Source organism: Solanum stenotomum, chromosome 10 (genome assembly GCF_019186545.1).
Source record: "Solanum stenotomum isolate F172 chromosome 10, ASM1918654v1, whole genome shotgun sequence".
Lineage (NCBI taxonomy): Eukaryota > Viridiplantae > Streptophyta > Magnoliopsida > Solanales > Solanaceae > Solanum > Solanum stenotomum.
The window spans coordinates 37,401,444-37,425,391 of record NC_064291.1 but is presented as its reverse complement, the minus strand read 5'-3'; the positions used below and the strand labels follow the sequence as shown (position 1 = coordinate 37,425,391).

At 30.5% G+C, this 23,948-nt stretch overlaps 4 protein-coding genes across 4 annotated transcripts in view; 1 reads left to right on the top strand and 3 right to left on the bottom strand.

The window, feature by feature from the left end:
* The window catches only part of LOC125841175 (uncharacterized), a 122,493-nt gene that overhangs the window by 54,397 nt on the left and 44,148 nt on the right, over window positions 1-23,948 (top strand). The window lies entirely within an intron of this gene.
* LOC125841161 (vacuolar-processing enzyme-like) lies at window positions 2,855-5,126 on the bottom strand. Its single transcript, XM_049520226.1, has 9 exons — window positions 4,962-5,126; window positions 4,704-4,868; window positions 4,437-4,593; window positions 4,279-4,361; window positions 3,977-4,200; window positions 3,811-3,859; window positions 3,521-3,721; window positions 3,193-3,399; window positions 2,855-3,092 (listed from the first exon to the last, which is right to left on the bottom strand). Exons 1-9 carry the CDS (start codon window positions 5,124-5,126, stop codon window positions 2,952-2,954), a joined length of 1,392 nt encoding a protein of 463 aa, XP_049376183.1. The 3' UTR covers window positions 2,855-2,951.
* LOC125841172 (probable protein phosphatase 2C 72) lies at window positions 7,695-9,416 on the bottom strand. The gene is made up of 5 exons (XM_049520235.1): window positions 9,243-9,416; window positions 8,656-8,943; window positions 8,455-8,572; window positions 8,017-8,240; window positions 7,695-7,909 (listed from the first exon to the last, which is right to left on the bottom strand). The coding sequence occupies exons 1-5, from the start codon at window positions 9,414-9,416 to the stop codon at window positions 7,715-7,717; spliced, it is 999 nt and encodes a 332-aa protein (XP_049376192.1). The 3' UTR covers window positions 7,695-7,714.
* Window positions 18,411-19,851, bottom strand: LOC125841170 (probable protein phosphatase 2C 72). Its single transcript, XM_049520233.1, has 5 exons — window positions 19,638-19,851; window positions 19,245-19,556; window positions 19,041-19,158; window positions 18,710-18,933; window positions 18,411-18,613 (listed from the first exon to the last, which is right to left on the bottom strand). The coding sequence occupies exons 1-5, from the start codon at window positions 19,824-19,826 to the stop codon at window positions 18,446-18,448; spliced, it is 1,011 nt and encodes a 336-aa protein (XP_049376190.1). The 5' UTR covers window positions 19,827-19,851; the 3' UTR covers window positions 18,411-18,445.

The following is a 23,948-nucleotide window of genomic DNA, read 5'->3' as shown; positions in this document are numbered from 1 at the left end:
ACATATTACCAAAAAAAATTTATAAAAGACATATAATACAAGTTTTATTGATAAATAATATATTATCACACATTTTAATACACTTATAATACAATGTGTCAATTTCTTACCAAACAAGCATAATATATTTTAAAATAGTTATAATACATATATATTGCATACATAATTCACTTTTAGTACATATTGTAAATTCATCATAGTATTGCTATATATTGCTATAAATAGTAATAAATAAAAAATATTGCTAAAATCAGTAATTATTTATTAAAAGTACCTATTTAAGTAATATTTCCATTAGGGGATGAAAATGCGATAAAAGTATGTACTAATAAATTCATTAATTTACTTATCACAATTTATATAAAAAACACATATACGTAATTAGCAAATTGTCAGGTGCGGATCCATGTGTTTCTTCATAAATATAAGTATAAATTATAGGAACCACATATTATAAGTACTAAATAACATCCTATCCCTTCTAGTTTTCTATTTACCAAAAATCCCTTAAAATGATGTTTGCGGGATACATAGCGTTGTGCACGGGATACATTAGGTTTGATACATTCCACATAGCGGGATACATAGCGTTGTGCATGAAATACATTAGGTTTGATACATTCCACATAGCGGGATACATAGCATTGTGCACGGGATACATGCGGGATACATAGCGTTGTGCACGGGATACATGCGGGATATATAGCGTTGTGCACAGGATACATAGCGTTTGATACATTCCACATAGCGGAATACATAGCGTTGTGCACGGGATACATGCGGGATACATAGGTAAAATAAGGGATTTTTGAAATTTTTGAAATAAGTAGGGATAAATGGATATTAAGGTAAGTAAAGGAGTGTAATTAAGTAATTTGTCCTAAATATAATCAACAGGCGGACGCTTAACGTATAAGCCTCAATATAAATTAAGCCCCACAATACAAGTTATGTTGGGATAAATAAGGTTGGAATAAGTAATGTTGGAAGTAATTTTTATTGCTTGTTTGGTTTATCATATTCAAACTTATATTCATTGCATAATTTCTAAGAATAAGTTATTTGTTTACAAAATTACCCTCCACCTTAATTTTTTTTTTTTTTTTACATTTTCTTTACTTTAGTTATTCATTCTTAAAAATAAAATTTCCATCTTATTTAACTTAAATATTTTTGTGTGTTTATTTCCATGATTGTGCCATGTATTTTTAAAATTAGATTTTCATCTTATTTAACTTAAACAAGTTAACTTCCGTCTTATAATTTACCTTTAAAATAAATTTTCCATCTTATTTATCTTAAAATAAAACTTTCATCTTATTTATCTTAAAAATAAAATGTCCATCTTATGTAGCTTAAAAATAAATGTTCATTTAAGTTTATTAAAGTAAAAGAAATTTTATTATTAAAGTTATCTACATTTTAATTGATATATAAAATTTAATTTTAAGTGAGCAATAAACTATTTAATTAAAAATATGTAATTTAATAGTGGAGTGAACATTTTAAGAGAAATCAAAATATAAATAAACATAAGAACTAGACAAAAAAAAAAATCAACTTATAATATATTCATAAATAAAAATTGTATTTATAAAATGTAATTTTTTTAATACAAAAATAGATTATCATAAAAATAACAATTAATTAAGGTCGTGAATATTATTATAAATGTTATTAAAAATTATGTTAATGTACAGGAATGTAAAAGTGGTGTATAAAAGATATTTAAGGGGTGTATTTTTTGTTATTTTGCATATTTTATCTCAGGATAAGTTATTCTGGAATTACTATTCCAACCTCGGAGGGATAACTTATCCTAGCACTAATTGTTAATCTTGTGATAAGTTATCTCATCCTTTGCAACCAAACAAGGAATTAAAGGGCATTAAAAAATTATCACGAAATTAACTCCTCTTATCTCTCACATCAAACGACCCCAAAGCGTTTTGCAATACCCCTTCCCAAAGGGAGTCCCAAAACTACATTTTACATGTTATACCTTCAATCATATTTATCCACCATCCGTTAAAACGCCATGTCCCACTAAAACTTATCTATCCTTCATGTATTTTAGTCATGAATTCACCCTTGTAAAATCATCTGAATACAAGTTTTTTAATGTTGAAGTGGTTGGTTTTAATGTTGTTTCAGATTTTTGACTCAAATCGTTAAAATCCAATCAGATTAATCAGTGTCTTTTAAATAAGAGAAAATTGCTCGGATAATAATCATGACCCCTCACTTCCAACCTTTAAGATTGTCATGAGATTGAGTCATCAAGGAAATAAAAAGGTGGGAGCTCTGGAGGGGTAAAAAAAACAATTTTAAAAATTCAGTGTTTTACCTTCAATTTTAATTAGCTCCATGATACTCCCTATTTTCAGATTTAGATACCCAACCTAAATGTCCAAGTTTCTTATTTCACTTTGGAAAGCCTTTTGAATTTCCCCTTCAGATTTCACATACAGTAGCAAAGATTAGCTTACATGACATTTTATATACTCCCTCCCTCCGTTTCAAAAAGAACGGTCTAAGCTAGTTTGACTTGGCACGGAGTTTAAGAAAATAAAGAAGACTTTTGAATCTTGTAATTTTAAATTAAAGTTATGTCAAATGTACAAAATTGTCTTTTAATCTTGTGATAAAATGTTAGGTGAAAAGTTGAAATTAAAATATTAGATTAAAAAGGGATAGAGGTCATTCCTTTGTAAACAGACTAAAAAGGAAAGTAAGTCATTCTTTTTTAAACAGAGGGAGTATCAAATATATATGAAAATGGAAAAACATTGAACATTCATACAGTCTCTAATTAATTCCATTTAACTCAACATATGGTTCCAATAGGAAGGACTAACATTATTAATTTGCTAGCTACATAAGGTGAAACTTTGCAGCCAGCCATGACTGATGACACAAATTAAACAGCTAAACATAAATTGCTCTCAGCTCTACAAAGGGCCGCATGCTTGTACAGTTGCAGCAGTCATTTGCTCACTCTCAATTCCAGCATTACAAATATTCGCGATACCACGTATATGTTTCTTTCCATACGAGCTTAATTTTCCACAATGTGCCTCAAATATCTCGACCTATATATATATACATGAAAATAAAAAAACAATCTCATGATTCCATATACGTGCAAAAGAACAATAAGAAGAATGTTTTATAATTAGGCGAAATACTTACATAGGATTTAAGGCAATCCCAGTTATCAACTAGTGGTTGTCCAGCTGATCGAACACTTTGTAGTGCCTTGTTACCATATTCAACTCCAAACAGAAGATCTCCAATATGCTTTACGCTATTGTCCACTTGACTTCTATGTGCTACAACTTTAATAAGTTTGGCGCGAGCTTCAAAATAGTCATCAGACCCTTCGGGAGCATCTTGGTACTGCCAAAATTTAGAAAGAATGAATCAGAATTATATTTTCGCGTCTTTCTTGGAAAGGAAAAAACATTAAATTATATATAGTATATGACTTGATGTGTTGCAAAGAAAGGTAGGGACATACTTTGGATTGCCAGTAGAAAAGTTCTGTTTCTCGTTGTTCAACATTCTGTGACGATGATTTATAAGAATTCATGGAGACATGAGAGTGGTTTATCGAAGCAACGCCCATATACTGGAAAAGAGCATCAACACTTAACACCATATCACCATATTGCATGACATGAGAGCCATATGTTAGATTGGCTGCTGTTCTGTTTGCAATCTGATCATAATTATGAATCGTTCTTTAGATAGGCTATAATTGGTTAAAACATATACATAATTGAGATTACGTATAGTACAAGCTCTTACCCTATCATACTGATCATCTAGAGTTTCAGTTTGTCGATCTTGAACATCACTGTATATCAATATATCAAGATATAGGAAGAGGTTTCATTAATATTATAGTTTTGAAAACTTTAAATCAATTGATTTTCCCTCGATCAGGGACTTGAAAAGTTGTGTGTTACGTTACCTGTCCTCCATCCAAGCAACACTGTACAAGTCTCCTAAGCACACACCTTTAAACTCAGGAGGGGGACACTCTACAAGGCAGGGATCGCGTGCATCACCCACACCACAATATGTTCCCCAACTACTTTCATTGGGATTTGATGCAGTCGTTACATAAATATCTAAACCTTCAGGAAGAAGACCATCAAACATGCTTCCAGACTCACAAGCTTCTAAGTAAAATACCTAAAACATATAAGAAAAAACAGCATATTAGACCCAAGGGAGTAAATGACTTGAGATCAACTGAAAGAAGGAAGTTACCAGTTTACTATATGTCCCAGAAGCATGCTTCTTTTTCAACACGTTAATCAAATCATTCGCATAGACAACTCCAGTTGGCATTGCTGTTCATTTGGAAACACGAAATAAACAAATATGAACATATAATATATGTGTGTGATGACGATCGAATCACTTACAAACAATTCCAGGGCCACCATGATCAACATAGTAGATGAAAATATGGTCATTTGGAGCGCTGTTCAAAACTTTACCACTTCCTCCAGTTATACCACTTTTGTTGGCAAGAATAACATTGAAAAAGTTTTCAGCATTAACATCTTCACCTACATAATCCTGTCCCAACAAAATATAACCCCGGCCCTCATCAATGTACGTATCATACATTCTAAGTTTTTTCGAGGGATTGAATTGCTCGAAAAGAGAAGGGGAAAAAAGACACAAACCTTAGGAACACCTTTGTAAACATCTTGGCCATGTGGATTATTGATGATGACTCCAGGTCGAGGATTCATAGTATTGTTAGCAATATCATCATACATGAATACAATAATGTTCTCGTCTTTAAGACCACCTTTCTTGAGTAATTGATAAGCGTGACATACATCAGCCTGAAATCAATCAATAAAATGACAAAACAAATCATCACTCAATTCTAACACAACATTTTTAAGTTCGTTGTTAAATCGCTCGTAGCTAATAACCTGATGCCTGTAATTCCACCATCCATTAGAGCCAGCAACTAGGACAGCCCATTTGGTCCCTACAGTTTCTTCAGTTAAGAATTTAGAGACACTACGACCTTCAATGCTGGCCCAAATTGAGAGCACAACAAAAAGTGCAACACATACTTTGTACTTAAATATCATTGTATTGTGTTTTATGGTTAATTAACAAACAAATTGGATAATTGGACTATTGAGTTGTATGGTAATATTGATGTATGAAATATATATATAGGACTTTAAACTCCTTTAAGCCAACACTAGAGACATACTATGATCAAGACAAGTAGACAACGTAGATTTCAAAGGTCTAAAGGGGAAAAAAACATGAAATACATATCTAGACATTGACAAATATTGCAATAGATTATTTATTCCCCTTCTTTTACAAGAAATTTCTCCACACTTGCGACAAGTTTTTCATGTCATTTTTTTGGGTTTCCATCTGGTGTTCAAAGCCCGTATTGGAGGTTCAGTTAAATTCGAATCCATGCCATCTTTTTGTTTCCGACCCGGTGTCCCGAGTCTGTGTTGGAGGTCTGACTAAATCCGGATCCATGTAAAAAAAATGGGTTTTCCACTACGGAGCCTGTATTGGAGCTCCGACTAAATCTAAATCCATGTCTTTTTTTGGTTTTCCACCCGGTGTCCTGAGTCTGTATTGGAGCTCCGACTAAATCCGGACTCATGTTTTTTTTTTTGGTTTCCACTCGGTGTACAGAGCCCATATTGGAGCTCCGACTAAATGTCTGGATCGCACACTGCATTGTCTATTTGGGGGTGTCGCTCCTAACAAGATTTTCTCCATACCCAGGACTCAAACCTGAAACTTTTAAGAGCAGCAATCCCACTACTACACCACAATTCATGTTAGCCAAGTTTTCATATCATTATTACATCCATGTTTTCCATTTTTTATTTTTTATTTTTTAATTTTTGTTATTTTGGTGTATTGATACACATAAATGACCAAAATCAATTATTTTAACACAATCAAAAGACCATTTAGGCATTTAGTAATCACCCGCAGAATGTCAAATTAAAGATAGATATAATTATAATTACTCTAATTTTAGAGGGATTAAAACCAAACATGTCATTCCAAAGGAAATGAGGTTCTAGGTTCCTTCCCTCTCACCATATTTTAAAGGAATTATGTATTCTGAAAATGAAATACCAGATAACTATGATGACTATAAGGTTAAGAAATAATTAATTAAATCATTCGAAACAAACAAATTCACAAAAAAAAAAAAAGCTTTTCAAGTCAAATCAACATTGTGTCTACGGAAAGTTTTATGGTAGATATACAAGGACATGTTATGTCCTCTTGAAGTTAACTATTAAGTTTGTCCGTATTGTATAAGTTAGTTTCAAACAATGAGACATCCTTCAAAAGTTTGGAAGAGAGATTTCGAAAGCTCGAACTTTTTGCTAGCCTCTCCTTCCCCTGCTGCCTATTCTGACCATCGGAAGTATACAATAACAATGTCGAAGCATTAAGCACCGTCTGATCGTGAGACTACCTGTTTAATGTCCTCCAATGGCACCACCTTGACAGAAACAATAGAAGTAACAAATAATGCACGAAATAAGAGCTCTATTTCCAATAAGATCAATTTTTTTTTGTATGTGTAATGTGTAATACACTGTACTACACATAATTGGTTCATTGTGAGGCGATCCTGTAATGTGTACAGTGTATTACACATCCTGAATCGCCTCACAAAGAACCAATTATGAAGGAGGAAAAGTCAGTGACCAACACTAGGCGTTATGAAAATGTTACTCTTCTCATCCTGAAATGTCAATTAATTAATCAATTATCATACATGAGTTAAGAAGGCTTCAATTTCTCTCTAACAATTTTGTTACTTGTTCATTAGCTTTGAGCAATCTTCAAGCTTGTCCGAAGAAATATATCATTGGATTCAGGCCAACACATGCTACATTAATTTCCTTAATATTATTTAATATAGTCAAATTAGTTTTATCTCATTTATTATTTACAACTTTATATATTTATCTACTTTTTTCGTCTCTAGTACCTCCTAGTTTCAACATATGATATGCTGGAATGAGGTGGTCTGAATAAAAAGTTGATGTTAGTTGCAATTGACGATCAGCTTAGATTAGGGTCAGCTCAAACTTGATAGGTTCGTTCGTTTGTGTGGAGAATCTCACTCGTTACTCGAGATTTCTGTATCTATTTAATTTTGCATCCATTCTCTTCCTTGTTATTTTGTTCAACTAATTCAAAAGAGCAAAATTTGCAATCCGTTAACCACTACACTAAACCTTCAACTTGTACCTAGAGGTGTCAACACTTAAATACATATTCATTAAACCAAATTTCGACCTATATATACAAGGTAATTTTTCAACAAACGGGTGTCTCCGAGGGTAGCTCGGCCCCTGGTTTTGATGAAACTAGCAAATTCTTGGCCATATTTTTGAAGTATTTCCTGGTGCCCAAGGTTTCTGGATTTTCTTGATAACAAATAATGATATGGTGAACAAATGAGTGTACAAAATGCATTATATTTACACAAAATGTTTGTGTAGTGGTATGTTTTATTTATATATAAAAAAAAACTTGGATTTCGTCTCATGAGTTTGTAGTCTTCATACATTTGTCTTCAAAAATTCTACTCAAAACTCAATAATGTAACAAAAGGTGAACATCCATATACTAATATAAATAGCAACATCAGCACCTAAAAGCTTTGGCTTCAAGTACCATTCTGCAGAGATGCACCTTGTTGCAAGTACAGGCAAATGACAGTGCTGTCATCTCTCTTGCTGTTTGGAAACCTCTGTTTCCATGCATCTAAAGAAGCCTGTACTACTGCCTCTGCGGCTGTTGCTGCATTATTTGTTGCACACACTATGGAGACGACTTGATCATTGCTCAGCACATCCCACACCTATTTTTACAATGAAAATAGACATGTCAAGTGTTATACAAACAGAGGAAATATGAGAAACAGAACAAAATATACCAAGTACTTGTACATAGTTAAAATAGGCTTACCCCATCAGTTGCTAGAACAACAAACTGATCATTCGGAGTAATGTGGTGATAAGAGACATCAGGCTCGGAGATTATGCCAAGATATTTTAGCATGAAATCCCCAAAAGATCTTGTCATGGCCAAACCAGGAACATCATCCTTGGGTAAATACACTCTCTGGATATGTGGCTGTTCTTGCGGTGCAAAAACTCTGCCACCACACCTCCTTATTCTTTCTGCTTCAGCTGTATGCACCAAACAGTTTATGATCATTTAGTCAATAGTAAACAACAACATATCCAGTGTAGTTCCACATAGTGGAGTTTAATGTATACAGACCTTACCTCTACCTCACAGATGAGATAGACAGGCTGTTTCCGATAGACCATTAGTAAGAACAATTTGAAATTGAATTATGCCATGTGTGTCATGTCAATATTATGAAAAGAAGAGTCTTACAAGTCAGACTAGGCTTCAAATCAGTAGTTAACTGAACAGCCTCAATTACTCCCTCCTCTTTCTTTCTTCCTAGTACAGCTCGAGAATCTCCAAGATTCGCGATAACTAGATCATCATCCTATAACATTTTCTATATTAGATTCTCCAAAACTTTAAGCAATATTCGCGATAATCAGGTGAAAGAAAGATTTTTCTCGTTACCTGTCTTATAGCAACGACAGCAGTTGTTCCACTGAAAGAAGAGTCCAAATTCTCAAGACTTTGAATATCTCTATCCAGCACCATAAAGGAACTCCAACAAACTTTTTTCCACTTGTTAAAATTCCTTCTCATCACATTTTGTTTCACAGAAAAGACTTTTGGCAGAGAAAATGTAAGTTTCAGCAGCAAAGATGGCAACTTATTCCTAACAAACTTGCTGACTATTTGTCCATTCTCTCCATGTCCATCAAAAACTCCACCAAAAACTCCATTTTCTACACCATACCCCTGCCATAATAAGGAAAGTTTCCATTTTAAGATACCCCATGTAATGAAAAAGGTATAATACATAAACATGACTCTTAACTTGGCATCAACTGACAACTATGACCTTTAACTACTGATACCCCATGCATTATGTCACGTAGGACACATGTGTCTACTTGTTCAATTTTATACAAGTTTAAGTGTCTATTTGTACACACTCAAAGTTGGAGGGCACAGTTGTCCGCTAAAACCAAGTTAAGGATCATGTTTACGCATTATGTCAATGAAAAACTAAGTAAACATGTTGCAAAATGACAAACCTGATAGAGAATAGCAGAATCTTGATTGATTCCTTTATTTCCTTGTTCAGAAAAAACAGAACCAATTACTTGTTTGTACCTATTAATGTTGCAGTCTTCATAGAGAACAACATTTTCATTCCCAAAATCAACAGGTTGAATCTCAAAAGATGCAGAGGATATGCAGATTCCCATATTGTCAACTACTTTTTTTTAATTTATTTGTGATGCTTATTTTAAGGAAGAGAATCCTTTATATAAAATAATTGTTAGACTATTGGAAGGAGTTGAAAAATGAGATTAATGAATATTCTGAATAATAATTGTGGCTGACAAGGATTAGAAAAAACTGATTCAGGTTCAACAATTCACTTTTTAAATTGTGATGTATTATTTTAGATTACCCTAAGATTCACTTTAAGGGGCGTCTGAGCTGTACTCTTGTAGGATTAATTAACATAAGCACACTTTAATTATTTAATAAAGGTAAGACTTCAGCTTTTAACACCTCAGCTTATAGTTTATAATGAATCTTAATTTCCAAGAAGCCTAAGGATGTTTTAGAGTGTTAAGTTAAACCTTGGAAAATATACTCCCCACCCTCTCAAATTATCTGTCGTATTTATTTTATTACACTCCCCAAAAATATTAATTAAGAATGGTTTGACTATTTTATTTTTATTTATATCTTAAGATATATATAATATTTCTTTTTTTATTATTTACTTTATTTATGTTATTACCCTATAGTTAAGGTATATAGTCTTCCAGAACAATTACAATTAAAGATAAAATGGGAAGATATAATTAATTTTATCTTGAACTTTTAAAATACTTAATAAACAAGCTAAGATAATTAGTTTTACAAATCACGATACATAATTTGAGACGAAGAGAATAATTTGAAGGACTAAATTGGGAAGTCTAGTTTTTTGAGCTGGTAACTTAACCCAAAGATCAGTTAGACATCTTGCATTATTTTGAATGTGTGTTGACTTTTTAAAACCATTTGCTTACAATTTTAATTTTAATGTTGACTCATTCCAACAAGTAAGGATGTTGTCATGCCTAATAAGAAGGAACCAAAGACTTTGGAAAACAAATAGATTTGACATTAGATTACTTGTTCATATTCTGAGAATCAAACAATAATATAATATTTCTTTATGATTCCTATTTGCCACGGCATAAATTTAATATGTTGACAAATAAGAAAAGATGTCTTTTCAAATATTTGAAAGCTTATCAAGAAATTCATCCAATCATATACAAGTCTTGTGATGTTTTTCTTGTGTCTTAGAAATCAAATGATACTCCTTCCGTTTTAATTTATACCGCAACTTTTTTCCTGTTGGTCGATTAAAAAAATGACTCTTTTCCGATATTAATAATGATTGTATTCTTTTCAATATTACTCTCCATTCATTTTAAATTTTTACTATTTGATTTGACATATTCATTAAAAAAATAATTATTAATATAGATATTTTATTATACTACCCCTATTAAACTATGTATAGTATTAGATCAATAGATCTTGGAAAATTATTTGGAGAATAAATGTTTAGTAGTCACGATTGAATTTTAAAATATTTATTTTATGCTTAACGAGATAATTGATAGTCACACAAATATCATGACTTATTTTAAATCATAATTTTTAAAAATCTTATTTTATTTGGGAAAAAGGACAAATATATTCCTGAACTATCAAAAATGGTATGCAAATACCCTCCGTCATACTTTTGGGACATCGGTTCCCCTGCCGTCCAAAAACTAGAGCATATATACCCTTTATACTAACGGACATACACGTGTCATAATCTTATCCACCGATCCGACATTTATAGACAGATAAGATTGTGTCACGTGTCCTATTTAGTCTTCCGTTAGAGTGAAGGGCATATATGCTCTAGTTTTTGGACGACAGGGGCACCAATGTCCCAAAAGTATGATGGAGGGTATTTGCATACCATTTACGATAGTTCGGGGGTATATATGTCCTTTTTCCCTTTTTTTAACTTGATGTTCAATTAATATCATCACATAAATTTGGACCTTAGACCATCTCCAACCCAACACCAAATTTTACACAATTTTGGTGTGTGAATAGTGTTGCACCAAATTTGATGTAACACTATTCATCACACCAATTCACTTTATTGAATATCTTAATATTAATTCATCATACAAAACTTTTAATTAAACATTATATAAATTGTATGTTTTAATTAAATCTCTTGCATATTTAATTATTTTTTTATGTAATATTTTTATAATATTATAGATATAAAAGTTAGCATTTGGAGTTTAGCAATCTCGTTTTGCAATTATCGCAGGGCCATCACGTTTTTGGAGAAAAGAAGTGCTACATGGGAGCGTCACCCCCGAGTGGGCCCTGCAGAGCGCGATCTAGATTTTGTCGGAGCTCCAATGTGGGCTCCAGACACCGGGTGGGAAACCAAAAAAAAATAAATCATGTATTATAATGCACAACATGATAATTGAGGATGAGCGTGATCTTAATGCATCAATTCAAGATGCATCGAAAGGTCCAACTCCGACTGTAGAAATGGCAATAGATGAAAATTATCGATTTCAACAATTTCTTTCTCGACATAAAAAAATAAAGGACAAAGAAGCTCATTTTGAACTACGTAATGCATTAATAGAGCATTTATGGGAGCACCACAGTGATCTTGAAAGTTGAATATTTATGTAGAATTTAAAATAATTGTTTTCAATTATGCAATGTTTATTTAATTGTATTTCATTAATGATTTCACTTTTATTTGTATTATCCATTATTATGTATAATATTTACTAGCAATTTATATTATTTAAAAAATTATGATATAAAATAATTTTATATTAAACGACTATAAAAGAAAATAATATGAATTATATATGGTGAATGTTTTAGAAAGAAATTGTTTTATGAAATAAGAAATAATAATATAATAATGAAGAGAGAGAAAAGTATTATTTTTTGTGTAAAATTTGATGTAATGGGTTAGAGTTGATTTACATTAAAATAGTGTTGACACCAAATTTGATGTAAAATTTGATGTTTGGATTGGAGATGCCCTTCATGAAAGTAGTTCTTACTAAACAACTATCATTATATTCCTCTTTTAATTGATTGGACAAGAATTATTTATTCATTTCTCGTTTAATTCAATCAAGAAAAAATAGTTTTGAGTAAAGAATGAGGTAGGCCATGACCAGCTTGGCCAAACAAAGTTGATAAGTTGTAGCTGACTAATTAATGATATTTCATAGTCAAATGACTTATCAAGAAAAGTTCATTTGAACGTGTCTTATCTTTAAGAGAAATAATATTAAATTATCACAACATAGTGCATTGTTACATAGGCATTTGAAAGAGAGCTAATCTTATACAAAATTTAGCATAGGATATACAATATTAGGTTAGCTTTTATCTTTCTGAATAATATAATATTTCTTAATAACGCTTAACTCCACAGCGGCATCGCCTAAATATGAATAAATATTATGAGGAATGAATATAATTATAAAATGCCTTTTCAAATTGTTGAAAGCTTATCAAGAATTGAACTTGTCTAATTATATATTATATATACTAAGTGTCATGATTCTAATAAAGTTGGTTCGGCCAAGCTATCAAAAACTCTTTATTATTTAATTTAAAGAAGCACTTTTATTAAAATAATTATTAAGAAAAAGTAATTTTGGAGAAAACTAATTATGTTTGGTCAATATTTATTTAAAATGCCTTTGAATGTTAATTACGAAAAAAGAAAAAGTATCATGACATGTGTTACTATTAAAAAAAATAAACAAAGAAATTTATCTAAAGATATTATTATGTAAGACAAAAAAATATTAACTCGTATTTTTCAGTAATACTGAGGAGAAATAAAGGCAAAACAAATTGTTTCTGCTGCTGCTCAGAAATTTTTTATTTTTTTGTGTGTTCTAAAACTTCAAAAATAAATGAATTTAACACACCCACACGACCAACCAACCAATTAAGTTTAATTTCGAAAGAACTTAAATCTTTTCTTCATCTTGTGGTGGAAAATTAATCAAATCGACAGTACGTATAACACAATAGCCCGTTAATCAGTGGATGCTGCAATATAACATAGTTCTAATCGAGGTTAGTGAGAAATTAAAATCTTTTTTTTAATGTTAATTAAGTTGTTTACACTAATTTCTTCGCAGATTGAAAAAGGTTAGTTCTACACAAAATTAGGATAAAGATTAGTTGTGGAAATTATTTACTATTTCATATTCCGAATTCATCCATCAAATCTTCTTCTTTCTTTCTTTTTTCCCAAATTATTATCCTATTATTATTATTTGGTCTAGGTATGTCACCAAAATCATATAGTACCATGTCACAGTCCCATCATGAATAGAAAGGGTTATTTTTGTTTTAGAGTTATTTCCATAACTATAATTGGTTCCTAAAGAGAGATTCCACTATTTTTGTAACTTTTTTTCTCCTTTGATAATAAAGTTTTGACTATCCTCCATCACATATCGATCCGAATCATGTTAAGTATTGTGGTGTTTATGATTTCCATGCTAAAAAAAACAATAGCATGGAATAAAAAAGAAAGTAGCTAGAATTAGAGACTTTTAATTGGTAGGTTAAGTGGAAAATTTTGAATTTCAAATATTTTCATGACAAAAGCAAGAAAATTATCCTTCTCATTTTATAAAATTTACATTAAAATTTTAATTATATGACATTTAGTGTATGGCATATGGAAGCAACTAGACATAATTCCTCTTTTCAACTTAAAATAATCATTTCTACAGGCATTTATTCATTTCTCGTATATAGAATTTTATTTCTTTTTTTACTCCCTCCATTCCTATTTATATGTTGTCCTTACATGATTCTTAATATTTATCATTTCACAAGGATAATAGTGAAAATTATGTTTAAATTATGTCTCTAAATGATTTTCTTAATACATGTGTATTGCCTCACGGAGTTAATATGAAATAGAGAGAACAATATTTTGCTAAGAATGAGTAGGCTATGAACAAGTTGACCCTACAAAGTTGATAAGTAGTAGCTGCTAAACAATACTTTTATCCCATCATTTGAACTAAAATGTGATATTCATGGAGCTTAATTTTGTGGTTGGATAATGGGAGATCACTCATTGAATTAATTTATACTAAAAGAGAGGACTTTTTGATAGTAATGGATACCTAATTAGAATTCCTATACATTTATTCGTATTTAATTAAAAACTTGTTTGGCTATATTCAATTTTTTAAATACACTATGATGACAAATGTCTTAATTCATGCGTCATATCATACTAAGAACACTTCATTTTCTTATCTTTTAGAGAAATGTACGGAAATTGTTACGGTCAATGCATCATCATTTTCATAATAATGGAGCAAAAACTTAATAAATATCTATAAGAAAAAACGGATAAGCAATATAATGTCTCAATTAGAAATAAAATAAGGAAATTCTTTTTTATATGGATAGCGGTGAGCATATAATTATATTTGGGCAAATTACAGAAATCACATACTTTTAAGACAAAATTACAATCTATCCCTTAAAAGTTTATAATTACAGAAATTCCTCAAACGGATACAATAATATAAGCGCTGATACATTAATCTGATGCGCCAGATACATTAATCGTTAAGTAAGATACATTACATTTTATACATGATACACTAATCTGATGTACAGTTTATACATGATACACTAATCTGATGCGCGAGATACACTAATCTGATACACGAAAGTGAGGAATTTTGGAGATTTGTAAAACTTATAGGGGATAATGGTGATAAGTAAACTAAAAGGTGAGATTTCTGTAATTTTTCCATTATATTTTCAACAGGGTAATGGTAGTAGAAATATGCTTATTGCATATTCTAACTTTCTAAGTAAAAATCTAATCAAACATATAATATGCAGGATCATTGAATAGGATATGAACATAATTGAATCAAATTTTTATTCTCTTAATTTATCGATTCTCAAATGAATATTACTTTTGTTCTATTTTTAATGATTCAAGGACATTTTTAGCTCCTTAACATCTTAAAATCTTTGGCTCAAATTAAGTTTAGATTACTACAACCGGACTATTTGTTTACTTTAATTTATTTCATATTAAATATTGTACAAATTAAATTTCAAAAATTGACTTGAAGTAGTAACTCAAATAAAAACATGCAAAAACCCTATTTATAAAGATTTTGGATTCATGCATGATAATCAAATTATATATGATATTGTTTTCACCTTTCCAATTATTCTCGATATAATTTTTAAAATTTAAAATTTTCCATTAGACATGTTGCCTCATTTTGCTTGTGTTGACTTTTGGAATCTATTGCTTTTAAATTTTAATGTCTCATTCTTGCACGTAAGGATTTTTAATGGAATAAAAATATATACCATAAGCTATATAATTAGCGGTACCAAAGCAAATAGATGTTGATAGAGATGACGGGTTATTTTTACTTGTTCAATATTGACTTGACATATTTTTAAGGAATAATAAATCAAATAATAATTTTATTATATAAATTTTTTATTATAATAAACTTAATATTTTAAAAAATACATTGAAAATGACTATATCTAATAATAAGAATAAAATAAAAATTAAGTGATCAATTATTAAAAGATGAAAAAAGGAATACTTGATGAAAAGATGCCTTTTCAGATCCTTGAAAACTTATCAAGCACTTTTATCTTATATAATAATAAAGTGTTATGATTATTAAGCCAATTAAACTTGTTCCTAATTAAACAGCTTGGTCTTTTCTTCATCTAATCATCTTGCCGTAGGAAATCAAATTGATAATTCTTATTTATGGCCTATAGTATAAGGTATAAACTAAAAATGCTCATTTCACCAAGCATTTGTTCATTTCTTATATACAACATTAAAAAATATTTTTTAGCAAAGAATATATAGGTATGCTATGATCAGCTGGCCGTACAAAGTTGATAAGAAATAGCTGACTAATGGTATCTTAATCTTTAATTAAAATGTGAATAATTAAGCATCAGACTTAATTATCATTTAAGGGGTCATTTGGTTGGGAACAGGTTATCCCGGGATTAATTATCCTGAGATAACTTATCTCACCATGTATATGTGATAACTTATCACATCACTATGTTATAAATGGTGGAATAAGTTATCCCAAACATAACAACCAAACAAGAAAACAAAATATTATCATAGGACTATTTTTTTATTCCATGACTATTTATTCATATCCCTCACACCAAGCGACCCCTATAATTGAGTGGAGATGTGTAATGGGAGATATGACTCATCATTTCGATAATAATAATTAAAATCATTTTTATTCATATTCAAAAATTCCTATCTTGACAATTGTATGGTCGGTTGAATAATTATTACAGCTTGTTCATGAGCCAGATATCTTATCAAGAAAAAATATGCAAAATGCATCTTTGAGAGATGTACGGAAATTGTACCACATCTTCATAATAATTGAGCAAAAGACTTGGTGAAATTTGTACTCCCTATGTTTTAATACAAGCGTCTTAATTACTCTTTTTTAATCCTTTTTTTTAAATCACATATGGCTGATGTTCGCTCCAAATGTACGTGCAAGTTTATATGATCATATAAGTAATAAAGTGGTGATTCAAAAAGTCAAATGTCGAACCCACAGGAACTTGTGATTTAGCAAGAATCTAGTTATATCTAATCACTATAAGAAAAATCTGAATTACATGGGGATTTTTTTGGGGATTAGTATAAAAAATTGCAAGAAAATAAGTTTCCTACAAATTTTCACGAAAATCCCCATGTAATTCACATTTTTCTTGTAGTGAATATTGCAATTAAACAAGTGTTTAAGTAATCAAGAAGAGTTTGTGGTTGTTATTTATAGCTACTTAAATTTTAAGACTTGAAAGCAAGCTAAGTAAAATTGATTGTGATCATAATTTGAGAGGAATTCCAGGTTTACGACTCTACTAAGCAATCATGTAAAGCATTTGATTTTATACTGGTCGTTTGGTAGAGTGTATAAAAATAATGCCAAATAGAATGTATTAGCAATACTTGCATTAGTAATGCTTGTATTAGTTATGCTTACATTAGTTGTACATAGATTATTTCTTACGCATTGTTTGATTTGGTGTATTAAAAATAGCATGTATTGTACAAAAATAATTATTTACAAAAATATCCTCCACACATATGGTGAAAAAGATGTAAAAGTGCTTTTGAGGGGTATTTGTGTCTTTAAAATGCTAATGCATGCATTAAATCCCTTTGCATTACTCATGGAATTAGTAAGACACTTCCCAATACATTATAGAGTGTATAACTAATGTTTGCATTAGTTATACATAGCATGAAAAAAGGTACCAAACAAAGTACTACTAATACACAATGCTAATGCAAGCATTATTTTTATTAATACACTCTACCAAACGACTAAAACTTTATTCATCTAACTATTGATTTACGGGGTTAATAAAATGAGCATGGTCTTTTGATCGAGCATCTAATCGTCTATCCATATTGGCATCACAACTACATCCTTGAGCGAGAATGTGATAAACCAACATGAATATCTTTCCGTTTTGTAATTAAGTAAGACATTCTAGGTATATGGATATCTTAGTCTTAAATCAAATCTTTATTTTACTAAATTAAATTAAAGATCTTACTCCTTATATTCTTGCGTTCTATCTCAATGATTTGTCTTCTGAGTTCACAAAGAGATTATAGATTTATTTCAATGGTAGTTAAACACTAAAACAGTAAGCCCAAGAATATAAGAACAACTAATATTGATAAATAAATTTGTGTTTGCTCAACGTTCGAGATAAGTTATGACTTATTTTTCTTAGACTTCAAAATTTCTGATAAATTTTCACACAGTGAAAACATGTCACATTTACTTTTGGCAATAAAAGTTGCATACATTCAAGACAACTAGCTATCCACAGTTCTTGATTGAACACTTAAACAAGATGGATAACAAGATCTTCATGTTTTGTCATAATAGGTCATGACAATTGTATTAAGTTTGATTGACCATATATACTAGTACTAAATTGCAAGAGCAGTGTACAAAATAATAGCTTCCAAACATCTGACATAGTTGCGGCGATTGCAAGAAAAGCCATTATTTGCTTATAGCCATGCATATATAGCTCAAGTATTATTTTTAGGAGAAACATGTTGTTATTGCAAGAACAGGCAGATGACAGTGCTGTCGTCTCTCTTGCTGTTTGGAAACTTCTGTTTCCATGCATCTAAAGAAGCTTGTACTACTGCTTCTGCGGCTGCTGCTGCATTATTTGTTGCACACACTATGGAAACGACTTGATCGTTGCTCAGCACATCCCACACCTATTTTTATTTACAATGAAAATAAACATGTCAAGTTTTGTACAAACAGAACAAAATATACTAGTACTAGTACATACTTAAAATAGGTAGGCTTACCCCATCAGTTGCTAGAATAAGAAATTGGTCATTTGGTGAAATGTGGTGATAAGAGACATCAGGCATAGAGATTATTCCATAGTTTTTTAGCATGAAATCTCCAAAAGCTCGTGACATGGCCAATCCAGGAACATCTTCATGGGGTAACCACACTCTCTGTATATGTGGCTCTTCTTTCAATGCAAGAACTCTACCATCACAGTTCCTTATTCTTTCTGCTTCAGCTGTATGCATCAAACAGTTTACGATTAGGCACTAGTAAACACAATTTGGAACTCAACTATGCCAAGTGTGTCAAGTCAATATTACGAAAAAAAAAAAAGAGTCTTACAAGGCAAGCTAGGCTTCAAATCAGTAGTTAACTGAACAGCTTCAATTACTCCCTCCTCTGTCTTTCTTCCTAGTATAGCTCGAGAATCTCCAAGATTTGCGATAATCAGATCATCATCCTATAACCAATGAAGTTCTAATTAGATTCTCCAAACCCCAAAATGAAATTTTGATTAATTTCTAAATGATGACTTTTTTTCATTACCTGTCTTATAGCAACGACAGCGGTTGTTCCACTACAAGAACAATCCAATTTCTCAAGACTTTTAATATCTTTATCCATCACCTTAAAGGAACTCAAACACGCCTCTTTCCATTTGTTAAAATTCTTGTTCTTCACTGATTCCTCATCAACAAGTTTAACATTTTGTTTCGGAGAAGTGATCTTTGGCAAAGAAAGTATATATTTCAGCAGCAAAGATGGCAACTTATTCATAACAAACTTACTAACTACTTGTCCATTCTTTCCATGCCCGTCGAAAACTCCACCAAAAACTCCATTTTCTACACCATACCCCTGCCATAAAAAGGAAAGTTTCCATCTTTAGGTATCCCATGTAATTCAAAAACTAAGTAAACATGTTGTAAAATGACAAACCTGATAGAGAATAGCAGAATCTTGATTGATTCCTTTGTTTCCTTGTTGAGAAAAAACAGAACCAATTACTTGTTGGTTCCCATTAATGTTGTTGTCATCATAATGAACAACATTTTCATTACCAAAATCAACAGGTTGAATCTCAAAAGATGTAGAGGATATACAACTAACGAGTCCGCAAATACCCATATTATCAACTGCTCTTTCTTTTTTTTTTTCCCTTGTTTGTGGTTCCTATAATCATGTATATAAAGGAATATTAGAGCTTTCAAAAGAGTTGAAAATGGGATTAATAAATTGAATAGATAGTAAAATAATGTAGTGATGGCTCCAAGAGGATTCCAAAAAGTCATTGAGATGCAATAATGGACTTGTTAATTGTATTTTATTGTTGGAGATTACCTTAAGATTCATTTCAAGGGGCAATTGAGTTGTGTTTTTGTAGAATCTCCACACGCAAATTTTAATTAATATTATATAATACACGTAAGTTTTGCTGGCCCCAACTTGATGTTCAAGAAAATTATTGTTACATTGCTTGAAACTTAGTTAGCTGGCCCTGGTTAATTATGAGCTATTCTTTGGATATAATCCTAGTAACTCAATTGGTTGGCTACCTAAATTCCATCATATTGGTGAGAATTCGATTCTTCCGTTGTAAGCCCCTCTCATTTCCACTTCCCTTATCCCCAATTTGAAGAAAAAAGAAGCTATCCTTTAACTTTATTTTTTCGAAAATGTACCAAGATTCTTTTTTTTAAAAAAAGAGAGAAGTATTGAAAATATTCTTGAACTCGACACAAATTATTAGTTTCAACTATTGACAACTTTAAAAACACTTTTCTACTTGACTAACTGACATGCACTCCTGATCTGCCACATGACATATATAACAAGTCATTTTAAACTCTTGTAGGAACATGAGACTCCTAATAAAAAGTCAAGAGCAGTGTTGAAAACACCCCTAAACTTGGTGAGAATTTAGGAGTGTTTTTCACTCATATAGTCATATTGCAAGATCGGAGGTGTATTTAAGTTCAGTTAGTCATGTAAAGAATATTTTTAAGGTTGTATGAAACTAATAATTCGAGCCAAGTTTAAAAATATTTTCAGTACATTTCTCTTTTAAAAATAATAATAATAGGGGTAGGGAGGGCAAGGGGAAATGATAGAGTGGATTACAAGGTGGAAAATAAAATTCTTATCAACAAAGTAAAAATTAAAAAAGTAAAAATTAAATAGTCAATCAATTAAACTACTAAAATTTTTGAAACCCATTGAAGTACTAATAATGACTCATACACTTAAATTGAGGACTTTTGGCACACAACTCATCCACTCCCAACGAATACATTGAGAAAAAGAAGGCAAAAACGCTCAAGTAAACAGTAAGTCAACTCTAGGGAAAAATAATTACGAATAACAATATAATGGTATTTATTTAGGTTTTTTAAGATGTTAACCCAAAGAATTATTGCGTAACCTGCTGGATGTTGACTTCTTAACCATTTGTTTATAATGTTTTCTTTTAAAAAATAAAACATCTCATTCCAACATGTAAGGATCTGGTCATGTAATATTTGTGTTTAGGAATAAAAATTATGCACCACTAAGATTATAATATGTTTTCCGTTCTTTATAATCAGATATCTCGAGTTTAAGTTTTGAAAATGAAATTACTTTTTAATAGAAAACGATTTTTACATATCAAGTAGACTTTTCTCTCTGAATTTAAATTAATCGAATTTTAAAACAATATCATAAATCTGCCCCCAAATGATTGGAGGAACCCAAGGGTTTGGAAAAGATATGTCGAAAGGGAAAAAATAAATATATAAATACATGAAGATGCCTTTTCAAAACATTGAAAACTTATTAGAAACTTGATTTAATTAACTATGTGTAATTTTCTTCATACAAGCTCTTTCTTCAATTTGCATCTTGTGGTGGGAAGACAAGTGATAGTTTCTTAATAGCCTATCAATTAATGATGACATAATATAACAGTCCTAATCAAGGTTAGTGTAATGAAAAATATTTAGTGTTACACATTATTGGTCAAACCCGATACATTTTTTGATATATATAATCTAAGTTGGAAACTTTAGCTTTACATGAAAAGACAATAATAGTGATTGAAAGATATTTGTTATGCGGAAAAAAGAAAACTAATCGCGATTTGATCAACATATTAAAGTCATTTATCTTTTATATAAGTTCTTATCACTACGCGTGAATAAGTAATATGTCTACTCACTTTAATTTCTACCTAGTAAAGTTAAAACTTCAGTTTAATATAAATATTGAATACAAATAAATTAATATTTCAGATTTTATATCCTTAGTCATCCGGCTAACCCTTATTGGTCCAAAATTGTATATAATTTGTAAGATAGGTCCACTTGCCTTATTTATCTTTTTTCAACCTCTTGATTGTTAGTTGACAAACTCGAGCTTCGAGCTCAAAGTGTGGTTAAAGGTATGTAATTTGAGTTGGTTTCACGTATTTATACATGATTATACAAAGTATATACATTATATATACATATACAATATATGTAATGTATATACAATAGTACAATGTATTATATAGATTTTTTTAAAAATGAAAAATATAAAAAAGGAGAAAAATGAAGACGGTTAAAAAAAAAAATCGGAGGACGAGGTTAAAAAAAAACTTTAAAATCGATTTGGCTTCATGAAATTTAACGTCACCATATACTTTCTCTGTTCATTTTTAATTGTCTACTATTCTAAAAATATTTTTTCTCTTTTAACATAGCGATCATAATGTGAGAGAATTTGAAGACTTTTGCCGAAGGCACTTTCAAACTGGCAAGACTAGCAACCCCTTTCTTTATGGGAGTAAGTAAGATAAGTCTAAGCTCAACCAAAAAGAAGATTCACTTGCTCAAGACTCGGACCGATTTTCCATACTATTAAAAGATTAAAAAAATATATTCTTTTCTACTCTTAACATTAATTACTTATTTAACAAATCATTTCTCAAGACCTAATCACACTATACATCAATTAATATGAGTATTATTATAAAATACTCATATTAATCCTTAATTCGTTAAGAAGCGTTCAAAGTTCAAAATGAACGAGTAAAAGTGAACGGAGGGATAAATACTTACTAATGAACTCCAATACTTATTGTTATTCTTCATCTTATCTTTTATGATGAATGTACTTAAGTTGTTCTAGTCAATACCTTATCAACCTCATAATAATCCAGAAAAATACTACAATTGATAAGGTGTTGCTAACAATACGTGTGGACTTTCCCATAGGCCTAATTACAATTCTTTTTTTTATATTCAAAAATTGGTTGACATATGTTATCAACTATAATCTCATCTTGAATGCTTCTTCTTATCATTCAATTATTAAGCAAATAATAATGTGTTTAGTCCAACAACCTTCAATGCATGCTAGAATATACATAAATATCACAAGCCATAAAAGAAATGGGGGGAAGAAAAGATAATTTAAAAAAGATCATAGAGATAATTGTTGATGACTCAGGTTGAGTCATATAAACGTCGTGCACGTTAAAATTATACACCAAATTATTATATCAAACTTCTTATGGAGAATTAGGAATTTAGTTTCTCTCTATTTTTCTTTTTTTCTATTTTTCTATTTTTTCCAAGTTCTTATTTAAATCGGAGACACACAACATAAGTTAGAATTAATGATTATGATTTAATTCACTAAAACAAGACCCTAAACATGATTTTCTTTGCAGCCATAATTTTCGGTGTTGTCGACTTTTTGTGCGAAGGAGGAGAGAAAAGATGAAATAAATTGGAGCAACATTCGAGTACTTTACTATTCACTCGTTTTCAGATATTGTAAAATAAATTTAAATATATTTAATTTAAGTATTAAATTAATAATACAAATATAGAAACACTTTTACTAATAATTTATATTTTTTATCCTTATTTAGAAGTGGGAGTTGGAAAGGACTAACACAGCTTTAAGAAGTGATACCAAAAGCAGTTCAAGTTGTACTATTGGGTTGGGACTAACACAGCTTTAAGAAGTGATACCAAAAGCAGTTCAAGTTGTACCAAAAGGACAAACAAAGCAACACGAAATTGTACCAAAAGTAACATAAATTGTACCTTCACTTTGGACCCATTTTATTTCTTTTATTTTCTTGCCTAGCCACGTGTATGCAGCCTTTTCTTTGGCAGACACGTATTACATTTTTAATTACTTACTTATTTGCTTTTATATATATAATAAGTGGGAATATCTACTACTTAGCACATGATAAGTGTTGGATGATATGTGCTT

Bases quoted from the DNA above. Each gene is read 5' to 3' on its own strand.
- LOC125841170 (XM_049520233.1), bottom strand. From the start codon at position 19,826: ATGGGTATTTGCGGACTCGTTAGTTGTATATCCTCTACATCTTTTGAG. The intron at 19,159-19,244 runs GTAATGAAAAAA...CATTGGTTATAG, and splicing joins CTGTCGTTGCTATAAGACAG to GATGATGATCTGATTATCGC. The intron at 18,614-18,709 runs GTAAGCCTACCT...AAATAAAAATAG, and splicing joins TTATTCTAGCAACTGATGGG to GTGTGGGATGTGCTGAGCAA.
- LOC125841161 (XM_049520226.1), bottom strand. From the start codon at position 5,126: ATGATATTTAAGTACAAAGTATGTGTTGCACTTTTTGTTGTGCTCTCA. The intron at 4,362-4,436 runs GTAAGTGATTCG...CCAAATGAACAG, and splicing joins TGGTGGCCCTGGAATTGTTT to CAATGCCAACTGGAGTTGTC. The intron at 3,860-3,976 runs GTAACGTAACAC...ATTGATATACAG, and splicing joins GTTGCTTGGATGGAGGACAG to TGATGTTCAAGATCGACAAA.
- LOC125841172 (XM_049520235.1), bottom strand. From the start codon at position 9,416: ATGGGAATCTGCATATCCTCTGCATCTTTTGAGATTCAACCTGTTGAT. The intron at 8,241-8,454 runs GTAAGACTCTTC...TGGTGCATACAG, and splicing joins TTTGAAGCCTAGTCTGACTT to CTGAAGCAGAAAGAATAAGG. The intron at 7,910-8,016 runs GTAAGCCTATTT...TTGTAAAAATAG, and splicing joins TTGTTCTAGCAACTGATGGG to GTGTGGGATGTGCTGAGCAA.